This window comes from Corvus kubaryi, unplaced genomic scaffold, assembly GCF_017639235.1.
Source record: "Corvus kubaryi isolate FWS band 111438036 unplaced genomic scaffold, C.kubaryi_AGA036_p1.0 37398, whole genome shotgun sequence".
NCBI lineage: Eukaryota > Metazoa > Chordata > Aves > Passeriformes > Corvidae > Corvus > Corvus kubaryi.
This window is the reverse complement of record NW_024581137.1, coordinates 18,007,751-18,034,371: the sequence shown is the minus strand read 5'-3', so window position 1 is coordinate 18,034,371 and position 26,621 is coordinate 18,007,751. Positions and strand designations below refer to the sequence as shown.

Here is a 26,621-nt window from a genome sequence, read left to right as displayed (position 1 = left end):
GTGTGCTAAATACTTCAAAGCAGCATTGTACTCAGGACTTTCATTAGCAGTAAACACCCTCTGGAATTTTCCTCCCTTCTAAGAGTGTAGAACCCATAAGCCTTGGCTTGTTTCACAAGTTTGTGGCAAAGAGATTGCACCTGTAAGAAAGACATTGTTACATTAACTGCCCTATTTTTAAGATTTTGGTCACTCTTAGTTTTCCTTCCATTCACTCGCACACAAGCACACAGTCTGCATACACTCCTCTCTCCTTCATGCTCTCTCTCCCCCTCTCACCTCTTTCCTGGCCCGCTGGACTTGTTTCTCCAGTTCCTCAGGTATCATCTTACCTCTAAGGGACACAGATTTAAAACTTTTTCAGTTACATTCAAATAGGTTAGTTATGTACAGCACTACTGCATTTTTAAAAGGCTCAGAGATCACAGTCACGGCTTTTGCTTTCTTACCTTTCATCTGTTTTGATGAAGTACACGTTCTCTGTACCAATACCCAGGAAGGAGGCTGCCTTCTTCATGGAGTAATGGCACTGTAAATGAGAGAGGCACAAAAAAAAAAAAAAAAAGCACATGCAATTAAAACAAGAGAAATAAATTCCCTAACATAGGGAACAGTGACACTAAAATTAATTCAACAGCACCTAACAGCCATGACAACATATTCTAACACAAAAAGCAAACTGATAAGGTACATATCACACAGTCCATCTTGTACTTTAACGATAACACACACTTAAAGCTGGGGGGGAAAAAAACAAAAAAAGGATGTGCACAATGTTTCAAAAGCAGGCTTAAGAGAAAAAGGAGAAGCTCTATTCCATACAATTTTTCTTAAAGCTGGTTCTACATTAGAATGAAAAGTAGAAGCTTTGAAATGTCATTAGGGAAGAATTATTAACTTTTTGAAAATGCTTTAATAGAAATGAGTCAAAAGTATCAATGAGTGCAAGAGTTAGGATGTGCATGAGGAAAAGGGTCTAAAGGCTATTTAACACAACAGCCTGGAAGTAATTAATGCGGTCTGAAAGTCCAAAAGCACCGCTCCTTGGAAACTGGACCCTTAGTTAGGATGTATCTTATGGTACATTTGAAGCCTCTACCACTTTATGCTTGTAACTCTTCTGTATGCTGGCTCCAAGCCTCAGCTGGTGGCCACTGCCAGAGACAGGATACTAGCTAAGCTGACCTGTGGCCTAATTCAGCGACCCATGTCCACAGGATCAAGGAGCTCAAGTTCCAAGACCTACCAAAGCTTAAGATGTGTTACATAGGGATTTGCAAGGCTTTCAACATCCTATCTCTGATAAAGGATCTGGAAATCATGGTGGTGTGAAGAGAGTTCACGTGAATGTGAACCTTATTTAGAAGCTATTATGAAAACAAGCAGACTTTAGACAGGACTCAGCACATCTTCAGACTTTAAAGTGGATTTTGCAAAAGGGTCCAGTGTGGACAAGGCTGCATTTTTTGGAAAATTAAATTACTATTTTAGCAAAGAATTTTAGCTAGGTCTCATCACAGAGACATCTCTGAATGAGTATAAAGACACACGCAGCCCACTTTTCACTTCACACTGAATAAAGGGCATCAGTCTATGAAGCCCATGAAGCGAGTGTAAAAGAGGATTTTAGAAGTGGGTGTTTACTTAATCAGAATGCATTAAAATGATTAAGGTGAGAATGCTATTCAAGCCTACAGACCACTCCATACTTCTTACAAGCTTTTTTCTGTTGAACAAATAGTAATGGTTTATCTAACCATATTTCCAACATTCATCTTTATCAGGACCTGCTCTACTGTGGACACTGTTATTCCAGCACAAGAACACTTTGTCTTATTCCAGAACAAGAGTACACTGATCTCTGCTTAATTTGCCTTCAAGATTAGCCTGGGAATTCAAGATACAGTAACCTTCTTGACCTGAAGATATTTAGATGTCAAAACTACCCACTCATAGCAGTGGAGTCAATTTCAAGAGTACACCACATCCCATAGGACTAGACAGTTCTTGTCAGAACCAAGACCATCCAACCCTTGGATTATCACCGCCCTTCTCACAAAAACAAAATTGTCTCTTTTACACATTATTACTGAAGGGTTAAAATAACACATACTCCAGCAAACACGAAGATGTCTAGAATTGTTACTTTTCATACAGGAGGTGAAGCCAGGTGGTTAATTAATTCCATTTTCTTCCTGAGAGTTCACACAAATGCAGTTACTGCAGAACATAATTACGAAAAATGTACAACATTTTAATGTGTGGGCATGAATATATTAAGGGTATTAAAGCCTGTCACGCTTATTTTGATGAGATCGATGATCTCAGAGGGCTCTTTTTCTTTTTGACAAAGAGGTTTCCCCCACCATCACCCACTCTTTAAACAAAGGCATACAAAGACACTACCTGATACTATTGAGTAATTTTTGAAAGCTTAATTTGTAACATGACACATCCACAAGGCCTTTAGGGCTCCGTCACTTAGACTATTACAAGAATAATAACACACATAGGTAGATAATTAGTCTTACATTACATCAATAAAGGTAATAATGATTGTAAGTGGCTGTGTGTTGTTCAGTATAAGTTTGGAGATGTTTTTGACTGACTAGTGAATCACTTAAAATACAAGTTGCCTCCATCACTGATTTCTAGCCATTACTTTCAAATGAAAGGTATGAATCACCAAGAATAATCATATTGCTCCAAACTGAGAAAGCAGTAGACCTACAAATTCAGTATACTAGTAAGCAAACAATCAGTAAATCATATATTTTATTATAAACAATGGTATGAGACACTGGGGGAAAGATAAAAGAGGCTTGAGTACCTGAGAGATTATACCAAAAAGCAGAGGAAAAGAGAAGAACAAAGGGAATACAAAGACAAACAGGCTGCAAGATGCATTATTTTTCCTCCAGAAGTACTTCTGTACTTCTTGGAAAATTCCGTCCTCCAGTAGGACAGAAAAAGAACAAGACTCATAATACTACATAGACTTGGAATATTCTTCCTTTGATGAAAAAAGAGGTCTTTCAGTTATATTGATTGAAAACATGTAAGAATTTCTTCGCCCCCTCCCACCACTATTGCTACTAGAAGCCATTATGTTAAACTGTATTGCATCATAGCATCTCCAGTCACAAGAGTGCCAACTAATTCACTTTTCATAGTTCCCTTTCCAAAAAAAGGAGAAAGAAATATCCAGATTAAAAGTATTATTTTAAGTATTGTGAGTTCAAATTACTCTTGCCATGTCTTTCACAGTTTAGTTTGTTTGGACAAATTATTAAATCTGTAGCCATTTGCAGTAAGAAATTACCACCTTTGAGCACAAGATCAAATTGGAACATTGGTGCATTTAAGATATGCTGATGTATTATTTTACCTATATCTAGACGTAATTTTTGTTTCCTGATAATGTTTGCAAAGACAAGGTACTTTCTACCTGTGCTCATTGAAACAGAAGATAAATTTGTATTTTCCTGCTGTTAAAAAGTTTCCTAGAAACATGATTGCATAAAGCAATTACATTATTATGAGATTGTTTTACTACTCATTTTTGTCTGTTGTAATTTCCACAGGGGACAACATGATGAGTTAATGTTGTGTTCTCTCACTTTATTACTTTCACGATCAAGTTGCACTGGGGAGGAATTTAGTTTCATTCTAAAAAAAGCTTCTCATATCAGCATGTGTATTTCAACTGTTTACACATCCTTCTACCCTTAGTTACCACAAATTTAGCAGATTTCTATCTGTCAGATCAATGTAATACATACTCATGCCAGGAAAAAAAAGTTTAGATGGGACTCAAATAACAAAAAGTGATAAAAAGGTGGGCTGATATCTATAACTGGAACCATATTCGTCCTCTACAGAGCCACAAATCATGCCTCAAGAAAGTGGGATATGACAACTACTCTTCTACTGCTACTGTCTCTAGAGGAATCACCCTGTAATGGTCCAGAAAAAGTACTACAGAGTAGCAGCATAAACTGTGTTCACTGTGTATCACCACAGTTTTAAATACCTAAGCATTTTACTTGCAGGAACAAGGAGCCCTTTTTTATTCCTGAAGGCCAAACACAATATGCGAGGACCTCGGGTGGGCCATGCATTAAATATACATCTTTATGTTATGCAAGAACATACAAAAAATACATAGCCCCAAATAGCATCAAGGCATTGAAAATCTGTGCATTCCCCTGCTCTGCAGCAGGGCAAATCTTTCAACCCGACAAGTGCCAAACTGCCACCTAGGGACTTAGCAAATCAAGGCAAAAATAATTTTATTTCGTCGCAGCACTGCAGCCAAGCCCTAAAATGACACAAGGGCCTTGAACAGTCATGTTGTTTGACTCCTTACCAGTACTTGGTTCATTACAGCCTCATGGTTTCTCCATGCCAATGCTGTTGCCTGATTCATGATGAGGATAAACCCAGGTTGTTAACTTTTCCAAGTTTTGTTTTCATTTTTATTAGTTTTGTTGAGGGGATGGGGGGTGACAATTTGCTTCTCCAAAAACAAGCAAAGGATGTTTGGAGAGGGGATCAAGTGTACCCTCAGGAAGCTCATGGATGACACCAAGCTGGGTGGGAGATCAATCTGCTGGAGGGTAGGAAGGCTTTGCAGAGGAAGCTGAGCAGGCTGAAATGATGGGCAAGGCCAAGTGTGTGACATTCAACAAGTCAAAGTGCTGAATCCTGCACTTGGGTCATAGCAACCCCAGGCATCACTACAGGCACAGGGAGGAGTTGCTGCAAAGTGTCCCAGTGGACAAGGACCTGGGGGCGCTGGTCAACAGCAGCTGAACACGAGCCAGCATGTGCCCAGGTGGCCAAGAAGGATCATGTCATCCTGGCCTGGAGGTTCAGAGGGGACCTTATTGCTCTCTACAACTGCCTGAAAGGAGGATATAGCCAGGTCACAGGTCAGGATCTTCTCCCAGGCAACCAGCAAAAGGATGAGAGGATATAGCCTCAAGCTGTGCCAGGGGAGGTTCAAGTTGGACAATAAGAATTTCACCACAGGAAAGATTAAGCACTGGAAGTTTGCCCAAGGAGGTGGTGGAGTCACCATCCCTGGAGGTGTTCAAGGAACAACCAGACATCGCATTTAGTGCCATGGTCTTGTGTAAGAGACGGTCCGAAAATCCCTCATCTGCCTCACGATCATCGCCGAAGACAGAGACTGAACACAGCAGTCCTGGCCTGGCTGAGGTGGGATTGTCTGCCAAGTGTTGCCTACGGGTGTGCCCACTGGGAACTGGTACGCATTCCTGAGGAAAATTAGTGCAGGTCACAATGGACTGCGCCGTTCTTGCTGCCCAGGTGGGAAGGACTGCGCTGAAGCGGAAAGGAATGACCTGTCCTATACATCTCTCCGGTACACCTGTCTTGTACGTCTGTCCTGTACCTATTTCCCAAAGCAACGGACCCCATAACAACGGCTGTAGATTTCCCAACCTCTTGGCCAGTTGCCCCTCGCTTCTGAAAAGGACTATAAAGGGACCTTCTGAAATAACCAAGTCGGAGATCTCCCCACGGAAAGAAGACGAATCTACTGGCGGAAGACCACGAGGACTTCGTCTCATCCGTTGGTAGCTATTGCCCCTCTTTTTCCCCCTCTCTACTTTGTTTCTCTCTCTCTCTCTCTTACTCTCTTCTATTGCATTACTGTGTTGTGGGCACTTAATAAAGGTGCACTGTTTTGATTAAAACTGAAATCTCTTGTGTCCTTTTACACTCTGAGATCGATAAACGAACCATCACGACCCCCGCTTGCATTAGCGGATCGTGACATTAAACTGGCGTCACGGACAGGATCCATCACGACCCCCGCTTGCATTAGCGGATCGTGACATCTTGTTGACAAGGTGGTAATCAGTCAAAGGTTGAACCTGATGATCTTAGAGATCTTGCCCAACCTAAAGATTTCCTTGATTCTGTGATTCAAAGGTGCAAAATGTTAAATAAGACTCAAAATAAAAACAATAATAAAAAAACTAAGATTGTATGACACCAGCACTTTTGTACTTATCTGAAGTGTGGACTACTGATTACATACATTCTCAATATGGCATATCTGAACAAATGTTTCCAAAAGGTCGTGTACCTTGGACTCAGTATAGGTAAATCTAAAACAAGTAGAAATGAATATGCCCTTTTGCACCCTGATAATGATTAATAAACTCCAGTGATCTTAGAAAATACTCACATTATCTAGATATTAAAAGCATCAGTTTTACAGTAAATGATTATTGAGTACTAAGGATTACGTAGTTGTGTGAATCAAACGAAGTATCAGCAATCAAAAGCATGGCCTTACAAATAATTTACCAACTTATTTTTCCTGGTCATCTCTATGTTTTACGGTTTTGGTCTTCCTGGTGAAGCAAAGACACAAAAATAAATTTATTCTGGCAGGCAGTTAAAATTTCTTTCGACGTGAAATTAAATGTTTGTTTATTTCAGAGTAAGAAATGAGTTGTAGTTAAACCATGCAATGAAATAAAATGTTACTTCATGATAAAAGTTTCATGGGCTTCACTTCAAAAGCACTCATGGAACTTGCTTCAAACTCATTTGTTCCTCCTTAACTATTTTGAAGATGTAACATGATGGATTAAATATGAACTGGCATGTCATTTCATACACACACTTTCCAGGAAAAAAAAGAAAACAAACAAGATAGTATATTTTGGTTGGGAGAAAAAACAAACAAGCCACCTTTATTTAGGACGTGTGGGCTCCGTTTCAAAAGACATGTGTTATCCTGGAAAACTTATACAATTCCTTCATCCTTCAGGCTTCTTCAAAATCAACCTCTCATCTATTTACACTGCAAACTGTTTGGAGCATAAAAGTCCAAGCTAAAATTATTCTAGTAACTCTGTATTTTCTAATACAATGAGGTTCTGTACAGACTTCCACTGGGGCCTTTATACAGTAGAGTCAGAATTAATAAGAACTCTTCACTAATCAAATTATAAACACTTAAAATTGAAGGGACAGGGAAGAGAAAAAAGCTTCCAGAAACTACCTTCAGAATAAATGTATGAACGTGACTCAATTTCCCACGGGCATTTTGGACTGATATTATTCAAAAACTTTAAAAACTAGCTACATATTTTCAATTATTTAAATTAAAAATGTCTAAAGGTCCAGCATTTTTTTCTGAGAGGCATATGGTGGGTTTGACTCTGTACCACAACCAATCTATATTCAGACATAGGGCAGAGTGGGAGCTGCAGAGAGCCATCTCACAGGTCCACAAGTACTCAGTTTAGTACAAATTAAACATGCAGAAAAAAACCTTTGACATCCAAAACCTACCTACAGTTCCCGCTAGACTTTATATAGTGGGAAATCAGATGCTGCAGACCTCCACAATAAAGCAAATGCATTCTGCTTCAGGTTTGCCCCATGTACAACCTATCTTACATCAGCAGTTTTCAAAGCAGGAACATCTGTGTTTGTTTTCTGAAAGCAAGAAAGCAAGCTTCTGCAGGGAAATTTACCATCAGACTTCTCCATTTAGCTCCAATATTCCACATCATACACTGATGTCAGAATTAGTGTACCAGTGCCCCATCAGATATGAAAATGATATAATTCTGCGGCTATTGAAAAACAGAGATCAAAAAGCTTTTCTTTGTTTTCGTTTTACCTCTTCTGAAGCAAACAGAACTAGTCTTGGCAGACTTGAAAGCCCTTTCTCCTTTATCTCAGGACAAAATTTGTATCTTGCTAAATTCATAGCATACATATTAGAAACAGAGCCACCTGCAAAAAGAGACATACAAATATTGTATTAGCCACAGTATGAGTACCTTCCCTGCATCTGACTGCTTGACCTATTAAGAGAAAAATAAACTCCACAGATATCCTAGCGATGCATTCATCACAGTTTATTTCCTCCCCTGAAGGCTACATACATAAAATGAACCTTGGGCTCTGCAGCAGGCATGGAAACAGAGCCTCTTTGGATGTGCTTTGGGGATATTTCCTGAGGAATAAGAGCTGTGCCCAAGCACAAGTTCTTCCCAACAGAGAACACCCTGCCACAGCACCTTCCCCTCTACACTGAAGCAGTGCGAGCTCAGCTGCCCACACCAAGCTCAGAGCCTTGGAGATCTCTTGGGTAACCAGGCCTCAGAGGACCATGGGAGAAAAAGGTCTTTGGAAAAAAAAAAAAACAAACAAAACCAAACACAGTGAGTGGGAATTGAAAGATCTGCAAGGTAAGATCTGGACAAGCTTTATTCACTCGGGACAGGTTTTATTCACCTAGAAAGGCAAAATCAAAGGAGTAAGAAAAACCCTTACATAAAAGTAGAACCAAGAAAAGGACAATTAATTTATCTGCTCTCAGTAGATCACTAAGTTCTAAGCCAGAAATTCTGCTGTAAAAGTAAGGCTTCTACCAAAAATACTCATCAAATTTTATATGAAAAAAAAAATCCATACCATTTTTATATTAAAAAATATGGAATTTTAGCTTATTTATTTTTCTACCACTCATGTGTAGGCTAGAACTACTGACTTTGTTTCAGTTTTGGAGGGGGAGTTTAAACTCATGTACTCATTAAATTTCTCTTCTCACCCCCAAAATAGATATAAAATCTTCACATCTAGCCTAATTATTTGTTATCTGAATAATCTGGAATATCACCATTATGCTTGATTATTCCAATGCGGTGGGCTGGAACACCGCCTTACAGAACATTTGAAAAACATGGTTTATCAAGCAGCTTAAGAAATATCTGTTTGGCCTAATCATAACATTTAATAAAATTATGAAAATTCAAAGGAGTTAAGGTCATGTAAACTCTTGCTGCCACAGTTCATAGGCAGAATACACCTATCTATAACCTCAGGCACCATGGGTTGATGTCTATCACATAAATCAGCTCCCTGCCTGTCAGCTGACTCATTCCAGTGAGGCTGTTGGTGTTGTTAATAAGATCAGGAAGGGCATCAGCTAAAAACAACTAATTTCCATGTAATTATATTTCATGTAGAACTTTTTTCATTCATTCACTGGTCAGAATCACCTAATTATTGCTAGAAACACATATGATAAGCCTAGATTAAATAAATAAATAAACTCCAATGTTCATAGAATTAATGGTATTAGGCATTAGTTTATAATGACCTATCTTGAGGTCTGACTGTTCTTACCTGGATTAAATATACCATCTCCTTCTTCCCAGCCTATGAATTCAATCATTTTCTTGATGACTGCTTCTTCCACCAACAGAAACACAGGGGACACTTCATATGTGTATCTAAAGAGAAATAATAGCATAATTGGTATTAAAACTACAGAACTCATGGCACAGAGTATTGCTAAAACTAGATAAAGGCTTCCTGCACCTTTCCTTAATCAGCAGCTGATCACCACCAGCAGTTGGACTCTAAACTAAAAACGTTATGGATCTGATCCAGTAGAGCAATTGTTTAGTTCCTCTCAGCATCTTATTGACACTTCTACTCTCAAAGTCATACACCAGAGTTTGCTCTTAATGTAGGTCACGCTTAAATTTCAGCTTTACATCTGCAAGTAAACAGTAGACAGGTAACCATCTGCATTCAACTCTGTGCAGAATGCCTCAAAGGAATGAACAACTAAGTTAAGACTAATTCATTTTTATGTACTAAATAAAAGTCTAGGTTTAATAGCATTGAAAAAAAAAATCTCTCCTCTTAAACCCCATCTTCAGCCAATCTGAACCAGCCTGTTTTTTCTCCCAAGGTCTTGCACAATTCTTACCTCTTCTGTAACACTGAGAACAGAAATCAGAAGCAAGAAAGCAAAAAAAAAGCTGTTATTCCAAAAAGCGTGCTAATTCATCATCAAGAGGACAAAGAACCACACTTACACACTGGGGTTCAGCGCTTCCGTAATGAAACGGGCCACTAATGAGTAATAATCTATTCCAGCATACAGCTGATTGAAAAATCTTGGATGATCTGAAAATACAGATGAAAAGCAAGTGACAGGATACACCAGAAAAGAGAATACATTACAGTCCCTCTTAGCTGAATGCTGATCATTGCAAACCACAATTCACTCCATTCTCTCAGTATTCTCTGGATTTACTGTCCTTTCCTTAAGTTAGACATTCCTTTGAAAGTAAATTTAATAAGCACTTCCAAACATCAAAATGTGGCTTGGGAAATGCAAGTGGTGCACAGGATGAATATGAGCTGTTCACAAGTTTTATAAATCAAAAATTAAAAGGGATTGACAACTGAGTATACATAGTGACTTTAAACAGTGGGTTTGAGAGGCCACAGATGATGCTCAGCCAAATTTTGGTAAGCAGTAGAATACAGGAACCTGCTGATCCCAGGCAGCTGTGCCTTTTCTCCCACCAAAGTCTCAATACAGAGAGAAAGAGGCAGTCTAACAGCTTGGAAAATTTTGCTGCACAATTAAAATGAATGAGAAGCTAATAGAATTTGTTTACCTGCCTTGAAACACTGAGATATAACTAATTTTGACAAAATTCTATCCTATTGCTGCCTATAAAAACAACACAGTTCAACAGAGGGATCACCACCTAAATTTTAATCCATAGCACAGCATTTTTACTTGCAAAACCAGGTGAACAGTATGGCTCCATTTATATTATATCTGGGACTTCAATAAATGTCTATATTTAAATAAAAGACTATTTGCACAGCATATTTTTATATACAACATCCTTTCTAAGGTGACATAGTATAACAAATTATAATCCAAAGGCAATTTGCAAAAGTAAGATAAACAGAACACCTTCCAGTAACTCAGTAATTATATCTGCATATTATTAATACACTCCCCCTGCAGATGAATATCACTACACTTCTATGGTTTTCAAAGGCATGAGTCCCCTCTCAAAATTATTTCACAGTTTTTCTCCACAGCAACAGTGATTTTAGCAGGCAATACAGCCTGGAAATGCTCGACTAACTGTATCAAATGTCTTTCTTACTTACCAAAGTACAGCCTAAGCCATACAACATTTGAAATCCTGAGCTACTGATTCACAGTGCTATTTCCTGAACAGATGTTGTTCATCCCTTTTCACCAAGATTGAATTACCCTGCACACGCTGCAGAAAGGTTAGCTGTAGAGAACTAATCCCGCAGAGCTGTGGTGTACTGTCTCTGAAACACTGCAGGCTCTCTTCTCATGGTTTCTGGAACAGGAACCACTGCCTATCAGCAAATTAACACCCTAAGAGACTATTGCTCAAATAGAAAAATAATAAATGGAGAGTACTCATCACTAAGAACATATGAGGGCAATGATGGTGGCTCCAAATCTCCTCACTCAGACACCAGGAAATCACACATTAAGGTCCTTCTCCTGCCTATTTTGCTAGATTTTTATATCATTTGTCTAGATGACTTTCTCAAGACTTCAAAGTGACAGAACGTACTGTTAATGCTAATGGCATTACATTTGTTACTTTTTGATTAGTTTGCCATTATTACATATTTTAGTCAAACCTATAGTGACGAAAATTCCATCAAACAACTGTTTCCATACTTGTATAGGCAGGAGGGAAACAAACATTCACACTCCCAGTTCCCTGAAAGGTGACAGAGCTTTGTAAACATTTCTAAGTTAACATGCAGAACAACTGTGCTTAAAATCCCATTCCTACTGGTTTTGACGCTGTATTTTATAACATCACGGCAGAGCTGCAGGATCTTCTGGTGGCATTCTCCGGTGTCCCTCATTTCCAGGTCAAGAATCTGCTTAAGCATTTCGGGGGCTTGCCATTCACAGACCTAGTGATGGGGAGTAGGGCAGACACCATCAGTGAACAGCTTAGCCAGGAGCAAGAGGTTGTAGAGGTACAAGGTAATCACCCCGTTCAGCACTGCTTTCACAAAACTTCCCATGGCAGGACAGCATGCCGCCAGAAAATATATCCCGTAAACTGGCCTCATGGGATGTTGGTTTTATCGGATCTTGGGTAATGCTCAACCATAAACATTAGAGTGGGAAATGCTGAAAGGCAGAAAAGAAAGAGGCCTGCAGCTCAAATTCTGTCCTTAGCTAAGGATTTGTAATCACCGCATTTCCAGATACCGTTCTGCCAAGGGGTGGGAGCAAGCAGTGCACGCCTAAAGGCAAGCATGATTTATTTTCAGGACCTCTTCCCATACAGCCTCTTCAGCAGGTTCTGCAGGACCCACAGCCATCTTTATAATGTTGTCCTTTCACAGTGGTACTGTGCAAGGTACTTTCTTCCTTCTCCAACACCGGTGCCCCTGAGGAGCAAATAACCCAACCCCACCCCACCCCAAGCATGAAAAACACTACAGCCATTTGTGATCTCAATGGAAATGACCTTTTTATTCCGAGATAAAAAAAAACCCATCATTTTCTGGCAGATATGTATGCTAATTATGTTATTGGAAGGTTTTATAATATATTCGTCATTAATTTGTAAGGCTGTCTTTTTATTTGGGGCCAGGCACAGACTAGAAGCAATTTTCAGGCTACTTAGAGTGCAATAAAATACAGCTTTTAAAAAATTGATTTATTGTTCATTATCTTCACTACAAATTCTCAACAACACTCTATGGTTTTACCTTTTCTGTTACATCATCTGCTTTCTGGACAACGTCTTCCATTATAATCTTACAGGCCTCTTCCACAAACTTCTCTCCTGCTTTTGAGTCCATTATTGGACCATTCAAAATGACCCCATCCACCAGAACAGCATTCCTCTTCTGGAGCATCTCCTGCTTGCAAACACCAACTGTAAGAGAAATAATTCATCATTAAAGCAAGGATAACTAAATAATAAACTAAAAAAATATTCTTTCACTGCTGAAGATTCAGTCAACTTAAGGAATCTCACATGGACTTTTTACATGTAGAAAAATATTTGATTTTGGTGGAAGAATCTTTACAGACCAAAAAACAAGGCATTACTTCAAACATAGACTGTTATTCTGCAGGCAATAATAGCCTACTTGTATCTACTGCTTTCTCTAGCATACAAAAGCATGCAAGGGACCTTCCAAACACAGAGGAAAATACAGTTCTGGCTTAGAACATGTTACAGCTGGATAAATAGAAATGCAGCGAAAGATAATGGGCATTTTTATTAGCTGAAAATGTTTCCCTCCACAAGCCATCCCTCTGCTCCCTCTATTTCATGAAATAATTTTCAGCTGTATTTCCCGTATCTTTCTGCTGCTCCTTCCCACCAGCCAGTCCTCTTGCTCTGAGTCTTCTGCATTCTTTGCAGAGTGCTTCACTGACCCACACTCCATGAATATAAAACCTTTCGATGTCACATACCTGTACTTCTTTCTGCCCTTACACTATGAAGTGGCCTCAGTCACTAATTACAATAATCTGCTGGGCAGATTATCTTGTTTATTCCCTTCTCCAGTGACAATCTCTTTCCCCTCCCCCACCTCTACTCTCCTGATTCGTTCCATGAACACATTTTCACTTCCTCCTTTACATTTCCCCTGAGAGCACACCCAAGATGCTTATAAGACACTGGCCAACAGTGACAACTATGTATCTCTTTCATGTATTGATATATGGCAAGATCAGGACTCCAGTTTTCATCAACATGAGGATGAAGATGAAATTGAGACATTTGGAGATATCAAGGGAATAGATATTTGAAACAGTATCACGGCGAAAGGAGAAGCAGTAACTACTGTAGCCAAATTATCTGGGTTACAGGAAGTATCTGTTCACTGATCTTGCTTTAGAATAGCTGAGATCCATAAAGCCAGGCAGCACTGCCACCATGGGTCGTCTTCACTTACAGTGAGGATGGTGCAAGGCTGGAGTGTGTGGAAAAAGTTCTATGCCCAAAACAACTTCATCTTACTGCTTTACGTTTTGCTCCACTTACAAAGTAGAGAAGACAGGTGCCTCTTTCACAGGTCTAAACAAACAACTGAATTTCCAGAAGACTGCCAGTCACTGTAGTCTGAAACATTCATCATGCTTATCATAATTACAGCTCCTCATGCACAGGAGGACATAGAACAACAACAATGCTCTTTAGAAATGTGCATCACTTCAAGGTCCATTGATTGAAAGAAACCCTGCTAATCCCAAGAGCTTTTATTTTCTGGTGACTCAGAGAAGCTATTCAGTTCACTTTGATTTATCAGGAGAGATATGACAAACAAGATAAAATTCTAACATGAGATGGGACCTCACACTTCCCATAATGCTGCCAACAAAAATGACATACCCCACCCCCCTCTTCCATGCATTTCTGAAATTACTCCTCTTTTTAATCCAAATGGGCAGTATATTAAATTTTCCTGAACAGAGTAGGCTTCAGCACATTGTTACAGGAAAGGCATAAATGTTCTTATGGGACAGATGGAAAACAAGCAGGCAAACAGTATTAAATCTTCAACAGGCAAAGAGGGAAAATCACAGGCATCAAAAATATCAATTCTCATCATGCTTTCCAGCACACCACAGCAGAGGCACTGTAAAGAAACTGCAGCTTTGAAAAAGTCTTAGATGTTCATCTCTGGAAACACAAGCTAGTAGATCAGCTTTACAAGACTTAAAACCCCTGGGTATTACCAGGAAATGGAAGGCATCAGGGCTTTGGGCAGAGAAAACAGAGACTAATTTTGTGTTGAGACTTCGTTATTTGATGCATAAATAGCTGCCTTAAGTACTGTTCAGAGTTTAACATAAACAGAAGAAAAGAATTTCAACCTTAACATCACCTGGAGAGTCTATGATCTCCATGTATATCAAAGGTGTTTTGTTTCTATGAAAAAGAGAACAAGATCTAAAAAAAAAAACTATGTGGGAGATTAATATCTATTGCAGAGCACAGTTATTGATACTTCCTTTGGTTACAAGCAGAATAGATGGTAGAGCAAGAGAACTCACTCATTCTTTAACACTTTGTTGTTGTTGTTTGTTTGGGGTATTGTTGTTATTGTTCGGTTGATTGGTTTGGGGTTTTTTGTTCTTCAACTCTCAGGTGTCTGCTAGAAGCAGAGTTGTGAAAAGGGCTTCTATTGGTAACTCCCTTAGCCCTATTCCTGTCACTTTTGAACAGAGATAGGATTCTAGTATTTCCATGACTTTACAATGATCGTTTTACAGGAATTCTGCAAAAGCAGAACTTTACATTACTTTTTCTACCAGGTCTTTAGGGAACTGAGTCATAGGTCTAACAGCTTTCTATTTGAAGCAGGTCTGTTCACCTCTACACACAGTTTTACAGTCTCCCTAGGATGCTTTGTGGATCCTGAGGAAGAAGATATGCTCTGGAAAATGGGTGATTTTCTACCCCTAGTCCCCACATCTGTTTTGGAACCTGGGCACAGTCTATGAAAGAAAGGCAAAGCAGAGAGATTAGAAGGAAGAGATGGAAGACAGCCTTCATTTAAACATCATTTTACCTCTGTAAAGCTCCAGCAAAGAGTTCGTAACTTTGCCCATATTTCATGGAATAATATTCCTTGCAATTACTTACCATTTCCTCAATATTTTTTTGGTTATCACTTATAATTTCAATCTGAATTTGTTGCAATTCTGCCTTGGAATATACCATAAGCTCATTACTTGAAATTAGCAGAAACAATTCTTTCACAATCAGACACTAACTCAAACCCCAAGCACACACATTTTTCTGAGGTAGTCTTCAGGTTTTGGAAACCACTACTGGATACATACACTCTTCTCATCCCTCATGATCTTTCTGCAATTGATGATACTTAATCTTCTACTCATAACAGTCTGAATCCTGGAGTTCTTATGAGATGACCACACTCTTCTTTATCAAAAAATTAATGTGCTTCCTCTTGGTTGCAGTAAAACCCTGAAGAAGAAGACTAAGTAGGTGATAAACCTCTGAAATTCCACAACATTTTCTCTTTTATCACATTTTTTAAAAGAGACCAATGACCAATTCATTACGCTTTAGATAGACGAACCTCCAGAAATATTCCAGGTTCACTTTCTATGTCACAGTTAAATAGATGCCTTTAATACATTCTCAGAGCTCAGCGTCCAAGCTAAGAAACACACAGTATGCTGATGATACATTGTCTCTTAAGAAAAAAATAAAATCACTCATCAAATGCTCGCGACACTATTTTCCATTAAAAAAATTTGTGCCTTTTACATATCTGTCTCAAACGCACCTGATTGCACTGATGGAACATCATTTTCTTTGAAGTGGGAAAGCCCACTTCATAGAAACAGCATCTTGCCACACGTACCTCTTTTGTTTTCAAATATGATAGGGAAATCATCTAGAGATGTGGCTATAATAAATATGTTCTTTCCTATTTGAGAATACAGAAACACATTCTGAAGCAGACTCAGAAAACAGACTTCCAGAAAATACATCAAATACAACTTCAGCCAAATGGCTCCAGGCTTCAAAAAGAACTAAAAATTTAGCAAATGGAAGAGCTTTAACACAGAGATTAAGAATTACTGTTTAAGACATCCTTCAGCAAAAGAGAAGATTCAATCCTGCTCCAGTCGAAGGCAATTGGGCATTCAGCCACTGGCTTCAGCAGCAGCAAAGTCAAGCTCATAATTCTAATATTTCATCCTGGAAGAAATATTCTATTACAGAAGCCTAAGGGTTTCCAACCAGCATTTCATTTTTACGATCAATATTATTTTCCCAGCAGCAAACATAAATTAATTGGAGTTGGAATAATGTACAGAAAAAAATAAACATTTTTTCAGATGTTTCTATATCTGTATATAAGTAGTACCATATATTTTAAAAGCTTCATCTGTGTTTCCGTATTTGACTGCTAAATCCTTGCACTACAAAAAGCAACTGAAGCATTGTACTTGGCCCATTCTAACAATATTTGGGAGAGTAGCGTGAAATGACCAGAAAGATTTACTGCTCACAAGGCAAATGAGGAAACAGAAGGGGTTTGTTGTGAAAGAGTAGCTTGTGCTTGAATTCCAGAGCCAAATCCTGTTCAGTTTATACTGCATTAGCACCACTGACTATTCAAGGGAATGCAAAAAGCTGGCTTTGACTAAAGGCCTATTTCTGCTTTGTAACAAATGCAGTAGTAATTGCCAGCATTAATCAGAAAAAAAAATTAAATTTTTCATTCTATATGATCTAGTCATTGGTCTTCTTTCAGTGTGTCCAGCAAAAGAAAACAAGTGCCTTCAGCATTAAGACTCCACACCAACCTGTTTAACGAATTACTGTGGTGCCATATCATGTATCAAAGCATTAAAACACATACTTGTCCCACACTATGCAGCTGTTTGAGTCCCTTGGTATAAATAATCTTTAAAGACGCTTATTTTTTCTTTAATCACTGCTTTCTGTTCTTATGAATAAAGTAAAGCCACTCCGGTCTTAAGGCAAAAATACATTGTTTCTTCCTAAACTGATTTCCCAGGCCTGTTGCCAAGGAAATGTAGTTTTCTTAAAATCCAGTATATGAAATGACTTGTTGTCCTGGAAAAGCTATCCATATGAAAGAAAAATAAGTAGGCATGAGTATGGTAGGGCTTACACAATTCCCCCTATATTACATATTCTTGTTTTGCTGGTTTATGGAGCAGGCCTGTGGATAGAGAACAAGCTGGGTGCTTCCCCTCAGATGGTCTGCAACAGCCACCCCCACATGGGAATCCTCTGACTGTGAAAAGGCAAATGTGACCTTTATAGAGCAGGACCTAACCAAAACAAAAGTGCTTGTGTCTGGGCTCCAAAACCCCTGAATAGACTCATTGAGCACACTGCTAGCACTGAACGGCAACACCACAACAAATGGGTCCTATTCTCCATCCCACACCTGAATTTGCCTTTCCTAAAGGAAGGGTTGGGAGAATGAAATGAGGAGAGGAGACCCAGCAATGAATATCTGACAGGGAATGTGAGGTCCACACTAGGACAGAGGTCCTGCTTTCAGAGGTATTTCCAGAGTTCTGAGGGGGCACCCTTTTGAGTTGAATGCTCACATGCCATATTGTGCTGCCCTAGGCAGGATTTGCTTAAAAAAAAAAAAAAAAAATCAGGCAAATAGTTAAAAAAATATTCAGACATCTTTATGCAGCCAAATCTCAGGAATTGAACTTAATTTTTCGTAACAACTCTGCAATGCCCTAACCAAGTAACTGCAGGAATGATTCATGCTGTAACATTTCCAATTAGGAAGAAAGGCTGTGGAGAATCAGAATTTACCTTGATGCAAAACTGAGAAACAGCAAATGCCAACTATGAAATGGAAATCCCAACTCCCTGACCCCAATGAGATCCTTTCGGCTCACAACGTTATAACTCTTAACACCTGCTAAGAGTGTAGGAACTACCTGAGAAACAAAACTCCTTTTATTTTAATCAAAAGTTGTGTATTGATGATGAACATCTAATGAATGTTCCTTTTTCTGTGGGAAAGTGACTGAATCTGCAACATCCAAGTCAGTCAACGGTACTGTGCATGGGATAGCAAAGTTAACTTCAGGAGGCCGAGTTCAGACAGAAATGATGAATATAGGTGTGACCCACATAGAACATACAGAATCCCCAAGATTTTTCTAGGTCCCAATGGAAAGAAAAGGTGAAATGAAAACACAAATAGTTGGGGTTTTTTTCAAATGGAAGTTCTGCAACTTGTTTTAAAAGGGTTCCTGACAGCCTGCAATTTCATGCAAGAACTATATTTTTTATCATAATATAAAATCAATTTTTAGCTCCAGTCTTTCAAAAATCAACTAAGCAGGCAGTAATTTACTAAAACTGAGGTTTTTGGGATTTGATGCAAGTTAAAATGTAGAAATAGATAAAAAGTCTAAATTTCATTTTAGAAAGTTTTACCTCTACATTCAAGTTACTGTCAAAACAAGTCTTTTCCTCTCAGTTTTTCATATCATAAACACTTCCATATTTTCTGCTTCCTGCAAAGGATTTCCAATTGCTGTAACTCATGTCTACAACATAACTCTGAGATACACCCTTATTTACTAACATGAGGAAGCTGGTGCATAGCTAATCAGGATGTAACTTTCCAGCCCACTAGGTTCTCTGAACTAGTTCCTAATAGATATTCATAATTTATTAGCCTATCAGTTCAATGTAGAAGTGGTTTAAAGCAGCTCAATGCACTTTCAAAATGTAGCAAGTTGCCTTGCCCAGGCTATTATAATGCTGCTGGTAACATCAGCAGAGATTGGTCACCCAGAGGAGGGACCCAGCGGGGCTCTGGACACGCCACTTCAGGCTGTGCCTGCCTTGGGTTTACTCCCTGATTTGGGAACCCACTCCTGAGCTGCAAGAGGCCAGGCTGCTGCATGGCACTGGCAGGTGCCAGCAGAAGACACTAGCAGTCCTTTACTAGAGCATCAGTCTGGATGGCGCCTGGTGAGAGAACAGCTCTGATCCTACTGTGCCTGCGAGGGCTCAGCAATGAGAATGTGATCCCAGCAAGGCAGCTGAAAGACACCCAAACAGAGCCCCGATACCACCTTGTAGTCTGATTGCACTCAGGTCTTCCATTTTCCCTCTACTGAAGGCAGGAAATTGATACCTAATTTTGTTTGGGGTTTGGTTGGTTGGTTTTTTTGACTTTGCCAAGACTGAAATCGGACATTTGACCTCAGCATTAGCACTGCAACCAAATACCAGGTACATACAGCATTTGTCACTTGCTCTTTCCTCTTCAGGCTGGTGCCAGAGCTTTTTAACATGACATATTGGCCCCAAAGAGGGCTCAATAATCCCCGAACAATGGAGTAGGGTTGCTTGAGAAAAATTAGTTTAAGCAGCTTAATGAGACACTGCAAGCTGTCTTACAGTCTAACCAGCAGAGGGATGCCAAGCCACTTAAAGACAATCTTTCCTGTTGAAACCCTGACATTTGCCAATGGATAAGATCATATTTAAAAGGTTTTTCAGCATACATAAGATGAGATGTGACAAAGGGCAGAGATAGCTAAGCTTTAGAGCCACAAGTTCTTCCAAATTTTCTAGATTTAACCAACTACTTTGTAGAGTCATTGCTACTTTGCTGACAAAAGACCTTGGTCACTAAGAACCACCTTTCTCACCACATTCATGACACTGAAAAGCTTCTGGTCCAGTGAGTTTTACTTTAAAAGACAATTCTATTTGCTGACGCTTGACAGGCTTTTCATTAAAAAAAATAAAGATCGCATATATTCAAGAAATGGTAACAGAGATTGACATACATACATTTGAATCAGGTAAAAGACATCTTTTATTACCCTTGGACAAGGCCTGACAGTAATTATCAACAGAAACAACCACTACTGACATGCCACAAAGCAACAACAATTTGCCTTTTCAATTAATTTTTCCCTCATTGCACATGTATAAACCCCAGTAATGCTAAAATAAGATTAGATTACTTGTGTGCACAGATGGGAGAACAAAAAAAAGGGGGGAGAAATGGCCCAAATTTAGCCACGTCCTGCTCAGTATCCTTGACTTCTCAATGCTTTACCAACAACTACCTCCTACAACCTCTGCAGTTTGTGACATGAGACAAAGCAAAAGATGCCATAAGAAGTTCAACTTCTGATTTTTGCAAAGCTTGGAGAGGTAGTTTCCATAAACATATGGGGTGAGCATAAAAAACTATCCCAAATTGGATCACAGAGTGGAAGCAAGTCAGAAATACAAAGACATGTATGTCAATGTGTCCATTTTTTCTGTGTTGAATATGTAATAAATGCTTATGCAAATATAAATGATCTTTAAAGAAGCAGGCAGCTTAAAATAGTCAAGAGCAGGGAAATTAAGGCACACAAAATCTAAACTGTTTAATAGGCAATAATAGCTGAATCAGTATGCAACAAGATCTCCTAATGCATTAAAAAGTGACAATTCCTGGTTGTATAAGTGACAGTTTAAAAGATGCCTTAATCAAGAACGAAAAATTATTTATTGAACTTTTCAAATGTCAAATTAAGCTTCTTCACTAAATGTTCATTAACTGCCAAGAAAATTCTTATTAATTTTAAAGCACCATGAATGCATTTAAACAGAATGGTTTTATTTGAGGCAAGCTTCATTTCTTGCAAAACGATGTCTCCCTTCCTCTGATGAAGTGATATTAGCAAAGATCCTAGTACCTCTTTTATCAGATCAGACTTTAAGACACAGGAGAGATAGTATCCCCCTGCTCTGACCAAAATACTAACCTGAGTGTCATATTACCCGCGCCCTAAAGTCACCCTAATTTCCAGGGCATTTAACCACGCTTCACATTACAGCTGTTTGAGATGGCAACATGGCAACACCTCACATGAAATATTTGCCAACTCACCTCTCCAATCTGCTGGTGGCATAAAGCCATGTAACTCCCCATTCATACCATATACACATGGAGCCACCAGCAATTCAGAGGTTAAAAAGCAGCATACTGCACAAATTCTGGCTGCTCCCTTCCTCTTGTGATTGCCAGCTCTGACTCCGTTGTATTGATGAGCTAGCAACCTGCTTGAAACTCTGCTTAATACACTCAGACTTATGCCCCACAAGGAAACAGCTTATCTATTTTTTTTCTCCAAATACAGAATTTGCCAGGCTTTTTCCATGCCAAATCAACCTTGGAAAACCACCCTGATGCCAAATGAATGAAATATATATGCAATGAAGATCCCTTTCTGCAGCTAGGAGTAGGAATTTATAACTTGGCCTCCTCTCATTAATGGGATTTTGCTGTCTTTTGTGTGAATAGAAGCATAGCCAAAAAAAAAATACTGTTACTCATGCCTGTACAGTCATTAAGGCTTCCCTTGTGGACAGTGGTGATGTCTGAGAGAAATTAGGCTCAACTAGCAATCAGCAAGATGAAATTCAAGTGGTCACTTACAGATATATTGAGGGGGGTTAAAAAAGAAAAGGAAAAAAAAAAACCAAAAAAAAAACCGAGGAAAAGAACCCAGAGCGTCACCCCTCAAAGTGCTCCCACTGTGCTCACCACAGCAGCTACTGCAAGTGTTAACTCTCTGCACATCCAAGTCTCCACTCCAACTGTGCCCACTTTGCCAGCTGCTCCAGCTGTGCAAAGGAAACACAATGCTAGTGCTGCAACAGGCAGGTGCCTTCAGTCTCTCTCCCAGATGCTTTACAATAAAACTTTAAAAGTTAAGAGCACAAAATATCAGTACTGAAAGGAGAACTGCACCCATCAGCCCAGAAGGTTTGGTTTTAACAATGGACTCACATTTGCTTATAAAAAAAAATAAAAAGAAGAGCTATTTCAGCAGGCAAAATTGTACAACCTCAAGAACCACAGAGCCAAATCTCTACAATAACTTGAGCTTATAGAGAAGGCTACAACACAGCCTAACTTCATTCACCATCCCACTTAAGTGAAGCTCATTCACCAGACAGAACCTAGCAGAAAACACAGCAAATCACCAAAGTAAAAGGAGAGTGGTCTGTGAGAGTAAAGAACTCCTCATGAGAGGGAAAGTGCAGAGAAATAACAGATGCTACTCATGAATAACGTAGAGGGACTAGAAAACCCACAGCAACAAGGGTGGAGATCACATTACCATTAGACACATTCTGTTTTACATTGGTTTGGGGAGGAAATTAGGAAGAAAATTAGAGCTTTTGGTAGTGTACAACAGGCAATATTAGAACAAGAACACTACAACCCACCTAAACCACACAGATCTCAGTCTTGGTGACTGCTGGCAGCATATCTTTGGTGTTGTTTTGGCAGAGGATATAAATATAAGCTGCATCTGAGGCAAATGACTTTTGGAGCTGCTGCCACTCATACAGTACTTCCCCTGCTACTCACGTAGTACAGCTGTCCTTACAGTACAGCCTTAAACTACTATGGGCACCAGAACATATTTACTACACACCAGAACTATCATATAAATTTACAATGCTCATTCAATTTACATCAAATAAAGCAAAAGGGATCCACTGTTTGTAAAATATTAAGTTTCTGGAGTTTTCTTTCAAATATATGATTTTGTTCAGAGACTTTTTGAACAATATAGTGCTAATAATTTGGTTCACCCATGGATGCAAGAGGAGACTTCTCAACCTGGGAATAAAAGCTTTTTCACTGTTTAATCCATGTTTAGGGTAAAATATAAAAGACACTTATTTGGCCTCAAGTCTTTTTTGACAGTTTTTATAAGAGATGCACAAGTTGAGATAAGTGAAGAAATTCTTATCAAGAATATTGATCTTGTGGGAGAGGGGGAGAGCCATCTGCAAACACTTTTACTATTTTCTGACTTAGCAATCAGCTTCCATTCACAAGACCAAGGACTTCCTTCTTTCTCAACCTTGCAAATTTAATCTCTGCATTTTCTAAGCTCCGCCAGCAGTGTCATTATTGTATTAGCCATAGTTCATCCACAGTCCCAACTTTCATAGGAATACAGCTATCTTTTCATTAATGCTGCAAGGTCTTCCTCTTCATGCGGGTAAAGAACTTGATAATGCATTTATAAAACAGGATTAACTTCTCCCTTACAGAAACCTTTCATTCCAAAGCAAATCACTATATTGTTATATATCACTATAATATTCTGATACCTGACCAAAAAAAAAGTAAGAAATTTAATTTAAAGGTACCCCTCTTTAAAGATCACTTATTTCAACAAAAAATACTGTTCTTCAACGTTTTGATGACAACTGTTGCAAACTCTGTACCTTATTAAACCATCCTGGCTACGCTACTGCTGCACCGTAGCAAAAGGAGGTTACAGGTAGATCCCCAGCAGGCAGCCGTACACCTGGGCTGCGAACCGACCCTGCCTCCTTCCTCTTGCCCCGAGGCCCCTCTCCTCGCCAAGCCCGGGGATACCCGTGTTGGGGAGGCTGCAGGAGCCTCCGCAGGACGAGGAAAGGGTTACAAGCCCCGAGCGGGGCAGAGAGCGAGCCGCTTCCCTCCTCCCAGCCTCTCCCGAGCCCCTCCGCCCGCAGCGGGGACAGGAGAGGGACAAGGCGGCTGTGCCCCATCAGCGTTTACCCTCCATCCCGGCGTCGCTCTGGGACCGGAGAGCAGCGGGGACCGCTCTCGCTGTGCCCTGGCCGCTGCCGCGCCCGCAGCCTCCGCGCCGCCGGGGCCGCTATAAATACCCTCGGCAGCGCCGGGCCGCCCCTCCCGCGGGGCAGGGCGACCCGCCACGGCTGCCGGCGGGGCCCCGGGCCGCGGTACAGCGCCATGCTCGGGGGCTTCGTGCCCGGGGGCTGCCATCACTGCCAAATCGGGGGGTGGCAGTCGCTGCTCGTGATATCGGGTTTGTTTCGCTGCCTCTAAAGCCTGACCCGGCGCCTTAAAGCCCTCGTCGGGGCTGCGAGGCTCCCCTGCAGGCAGGCAGCCCTGAGAACGGCTCGTCCAGTTCCCTGCCAGCATCGCCGCCCACCGAGGGCAATTTTCACAGAATCACAGAAGATTCTGAGTTAGAAGGGACCCACAAGGACCATCAAGTCCAACTCTTAGCGCGGCCCAGGACGCCCCAAGAATCACACCATGCGCACAAGAGCATTGTCCAAACGCTTCTTGAACTCTGTCAGGCTTGGTGCTGTGACCACTTCCCTGGGGAGCCTGTTCCAATGCCCAACAACCCTCTGGGTGAAGAACCTTCTTCTAATATCCGACCTAAACCTCCCCTGGTACAGCCTCAGGCCATTCCCTCGGGTTCTGTCACTGGTCACCACATAGAAGAGATCAGTGCCTTCCCCTCTGCTTCCCCCCACGTGTAAACTGTAGACTTCAAGGAGGTCCTCCATCATTCCACTCTTCTCCAAGCTGAACAGACCAAGTTTTAAGGGATGAGTTGTGGCTGGCATCCCCGTTCCAGTTCGTCCCAGGACACCTGCCTCGTTCAGCACAACATAGGCCTTCTTAATTCTCATCCCTTTATTTCCTCCTAATTACCACATCTTAAAATAAATTTCCTCCCAATTACTATCTTTTAAAAGAAAAAGGTAAACAAGCTTTGTTTTTGAGTGCTGTTGTCACAGGAAGGTCTGGAAGTGTCCAAAAATTAACTTCCAATGCCCCCAAAATGTATGCCTTCCCTTAAAATTCAATCCTGATTAAAGTTTGACAAAGACGTTTGGAAGTAGTGAAATATTCACATGTGAATTAAACATTTATTCACATGTAGTATCCTAATTTTTCTTCTTTGCAGGGAAACAAATGTAGCCCTTTTGTAGCTTAACAGTGGATTCTACCAAGCCATTAATAACATGTACAATTGGAGAAGGTAATTTTGTAGCCCAATAGATATCCTACACTGGAAGAGATAAGTATTTGAACGGCATTGTGATAGATAAAAGTGGTTGATATCACTAAATTAAGAGTTCGTAGTTGCCTGGGAACAAGCAATTGTGGTCTGATTGTATTCATCATGGGTAAATGAAAGACGGCCCAAATCAAAACTATGTATTTCTGCTGCTTCAAAAGAGCTAATTTCCCTAAACTGAGAAAAACAGTAGGGACAGCTGAAAAGGAAAAACATAGTTGGTGTGAACGTCAAAAGAGGGGCTCTCATAAAGCCTCTATTAAATGGCCAGAAGACTATGACTTTGCAATCACAGAAGGCAGTAATTTTACCATAAAAACTCAAAGGTGGCAGTCATTAAGAAAATGGAAAACAAAGAGAAATTATTTTAATTACAGTTGCTATAAATTACAAGTGACAATATCAGAAATTGAAAAGTTCATAGACAAGATAAAATATCCATGGTTGTGATAGCTAAAGATAAACACGACGTAAAATATGTTAGGAACAAAACAAAACCCAGTGATGATACTGACCCATGTAGTAAATGCAGTTCATAAGAGTGGTTTTGTGCTGATGTGTTAGATGTTCTATAGGTACTTTTTTGCTGCAAAAGAAACAAGTAGATGGATGTCAAGGGGATTATAAAGAACTGCTCCAACCTGCTAGTAATTAAGAAAGATAAAAATAATGATTTGTGAAGTTCTAAAGGGGTGTTAATCTTATACCAGTAACGAAAAAGGAGAAAGTAAAATGAGAGGAAAATGCAGGCCAACATTGGTACCCTAAATAATAAAGGGAGTAACATTTAATTTTAAAATATTTTGAAGTAATTAATATAAATAATTCCAGTCTTTTTTATGAAGACCAGGTCTAATCAAACTTCTCTAGATTCATTCTTTGATGGGATTGCTTGTTTGGTTACACACATACTGATGGTTCAGATTTTAAGTCTGAAAGAAAATGTGGTACCCCATGATAACATTAAAGCAGATGTTAAATTGAGTAGGCCCTGCCTAAATAACTGATGACAAAAAGTAACTACAAGTAAAGGAACCTTCTTTGAATGGTTATGTTTCTCTGAAAATGACCCCAAAAGGAGAAAAATGGTAAAGGTACCAAGCAACCAAGTGAAGTAGTCTGAATTGAGTGGCAAACTGGACCTTGTCAAACAAAATACATCTACTTTAGCTAAATCCCTGTAATAAGCTTGAAGGATTGTAGGCGTTGTGTACTGAGAGAGTGATGGCACTCATTGGAAAAGATTTAGGGGTTGTAGTCACCAACTCATCCTAAACACTGACTGTGACATTGCTAAAAGGAAGGATTAACACACATCAAGGGAGTAGAAAGTAGGGAACATCATTTTGTCTCT

The 26,621-nt window shown here is 39.8% G+C and overlaps 1 protein-coding gene across 2 annotated transcripts in view; it reads right to left on the bottom strand.

Moving 5' to 3' along the window:
- GADL1 (glutamate decarboxylase like 1) overlaps window positions 1–24,072 on the bottom strand; it is an 84,251-nt gene extending 60,179 nt beyond the window's left edge. The window contains exons 1-8 of one of the 2 annotated variants that reach the window (XM_042043889.1): window positions 23,986–24,072; window positions 12,601–12,770; window positions 11,664–11,790; window positions 9,888–9,978; window positions 9,187–9,293; window positions 7,673–7,788; window positions 450–529; window positions 280–334 (exon numbers count right to left, since the gene is read on the bottom strand). In XM_042043889.1, the coding sequence (XP_041899823.1) occupies window positions 280–334; window positions 450–529; window positions 7,673–7,788; window positions 9,187–9,293; window positions 9,888–9,978; window positions 11,664–11,790; window positions 12,601–12,770; window positions 23,986–23,992 (753 nt within the window). In that variant the 5' untranslated portion in view covers window positions 23,993–24,072. Of the gene's footprint in view, window positions 1–279; window positions 335–449; window positions 530–7,672; window positions 7,789–9,186; window positions 9,294–9,887; window positions 9,979–11,663; window positions 11,791–12,600; window positions 12,771–23,666; window positions 23,843–23,985 lie in introns of those variants that run through there. The other variant, XM_042043890.1, reaches the window with a different exon arrangement.
- Between the last annotated feature and the right edge of the window lie 2,549 nt (window positions 24,073–26,621).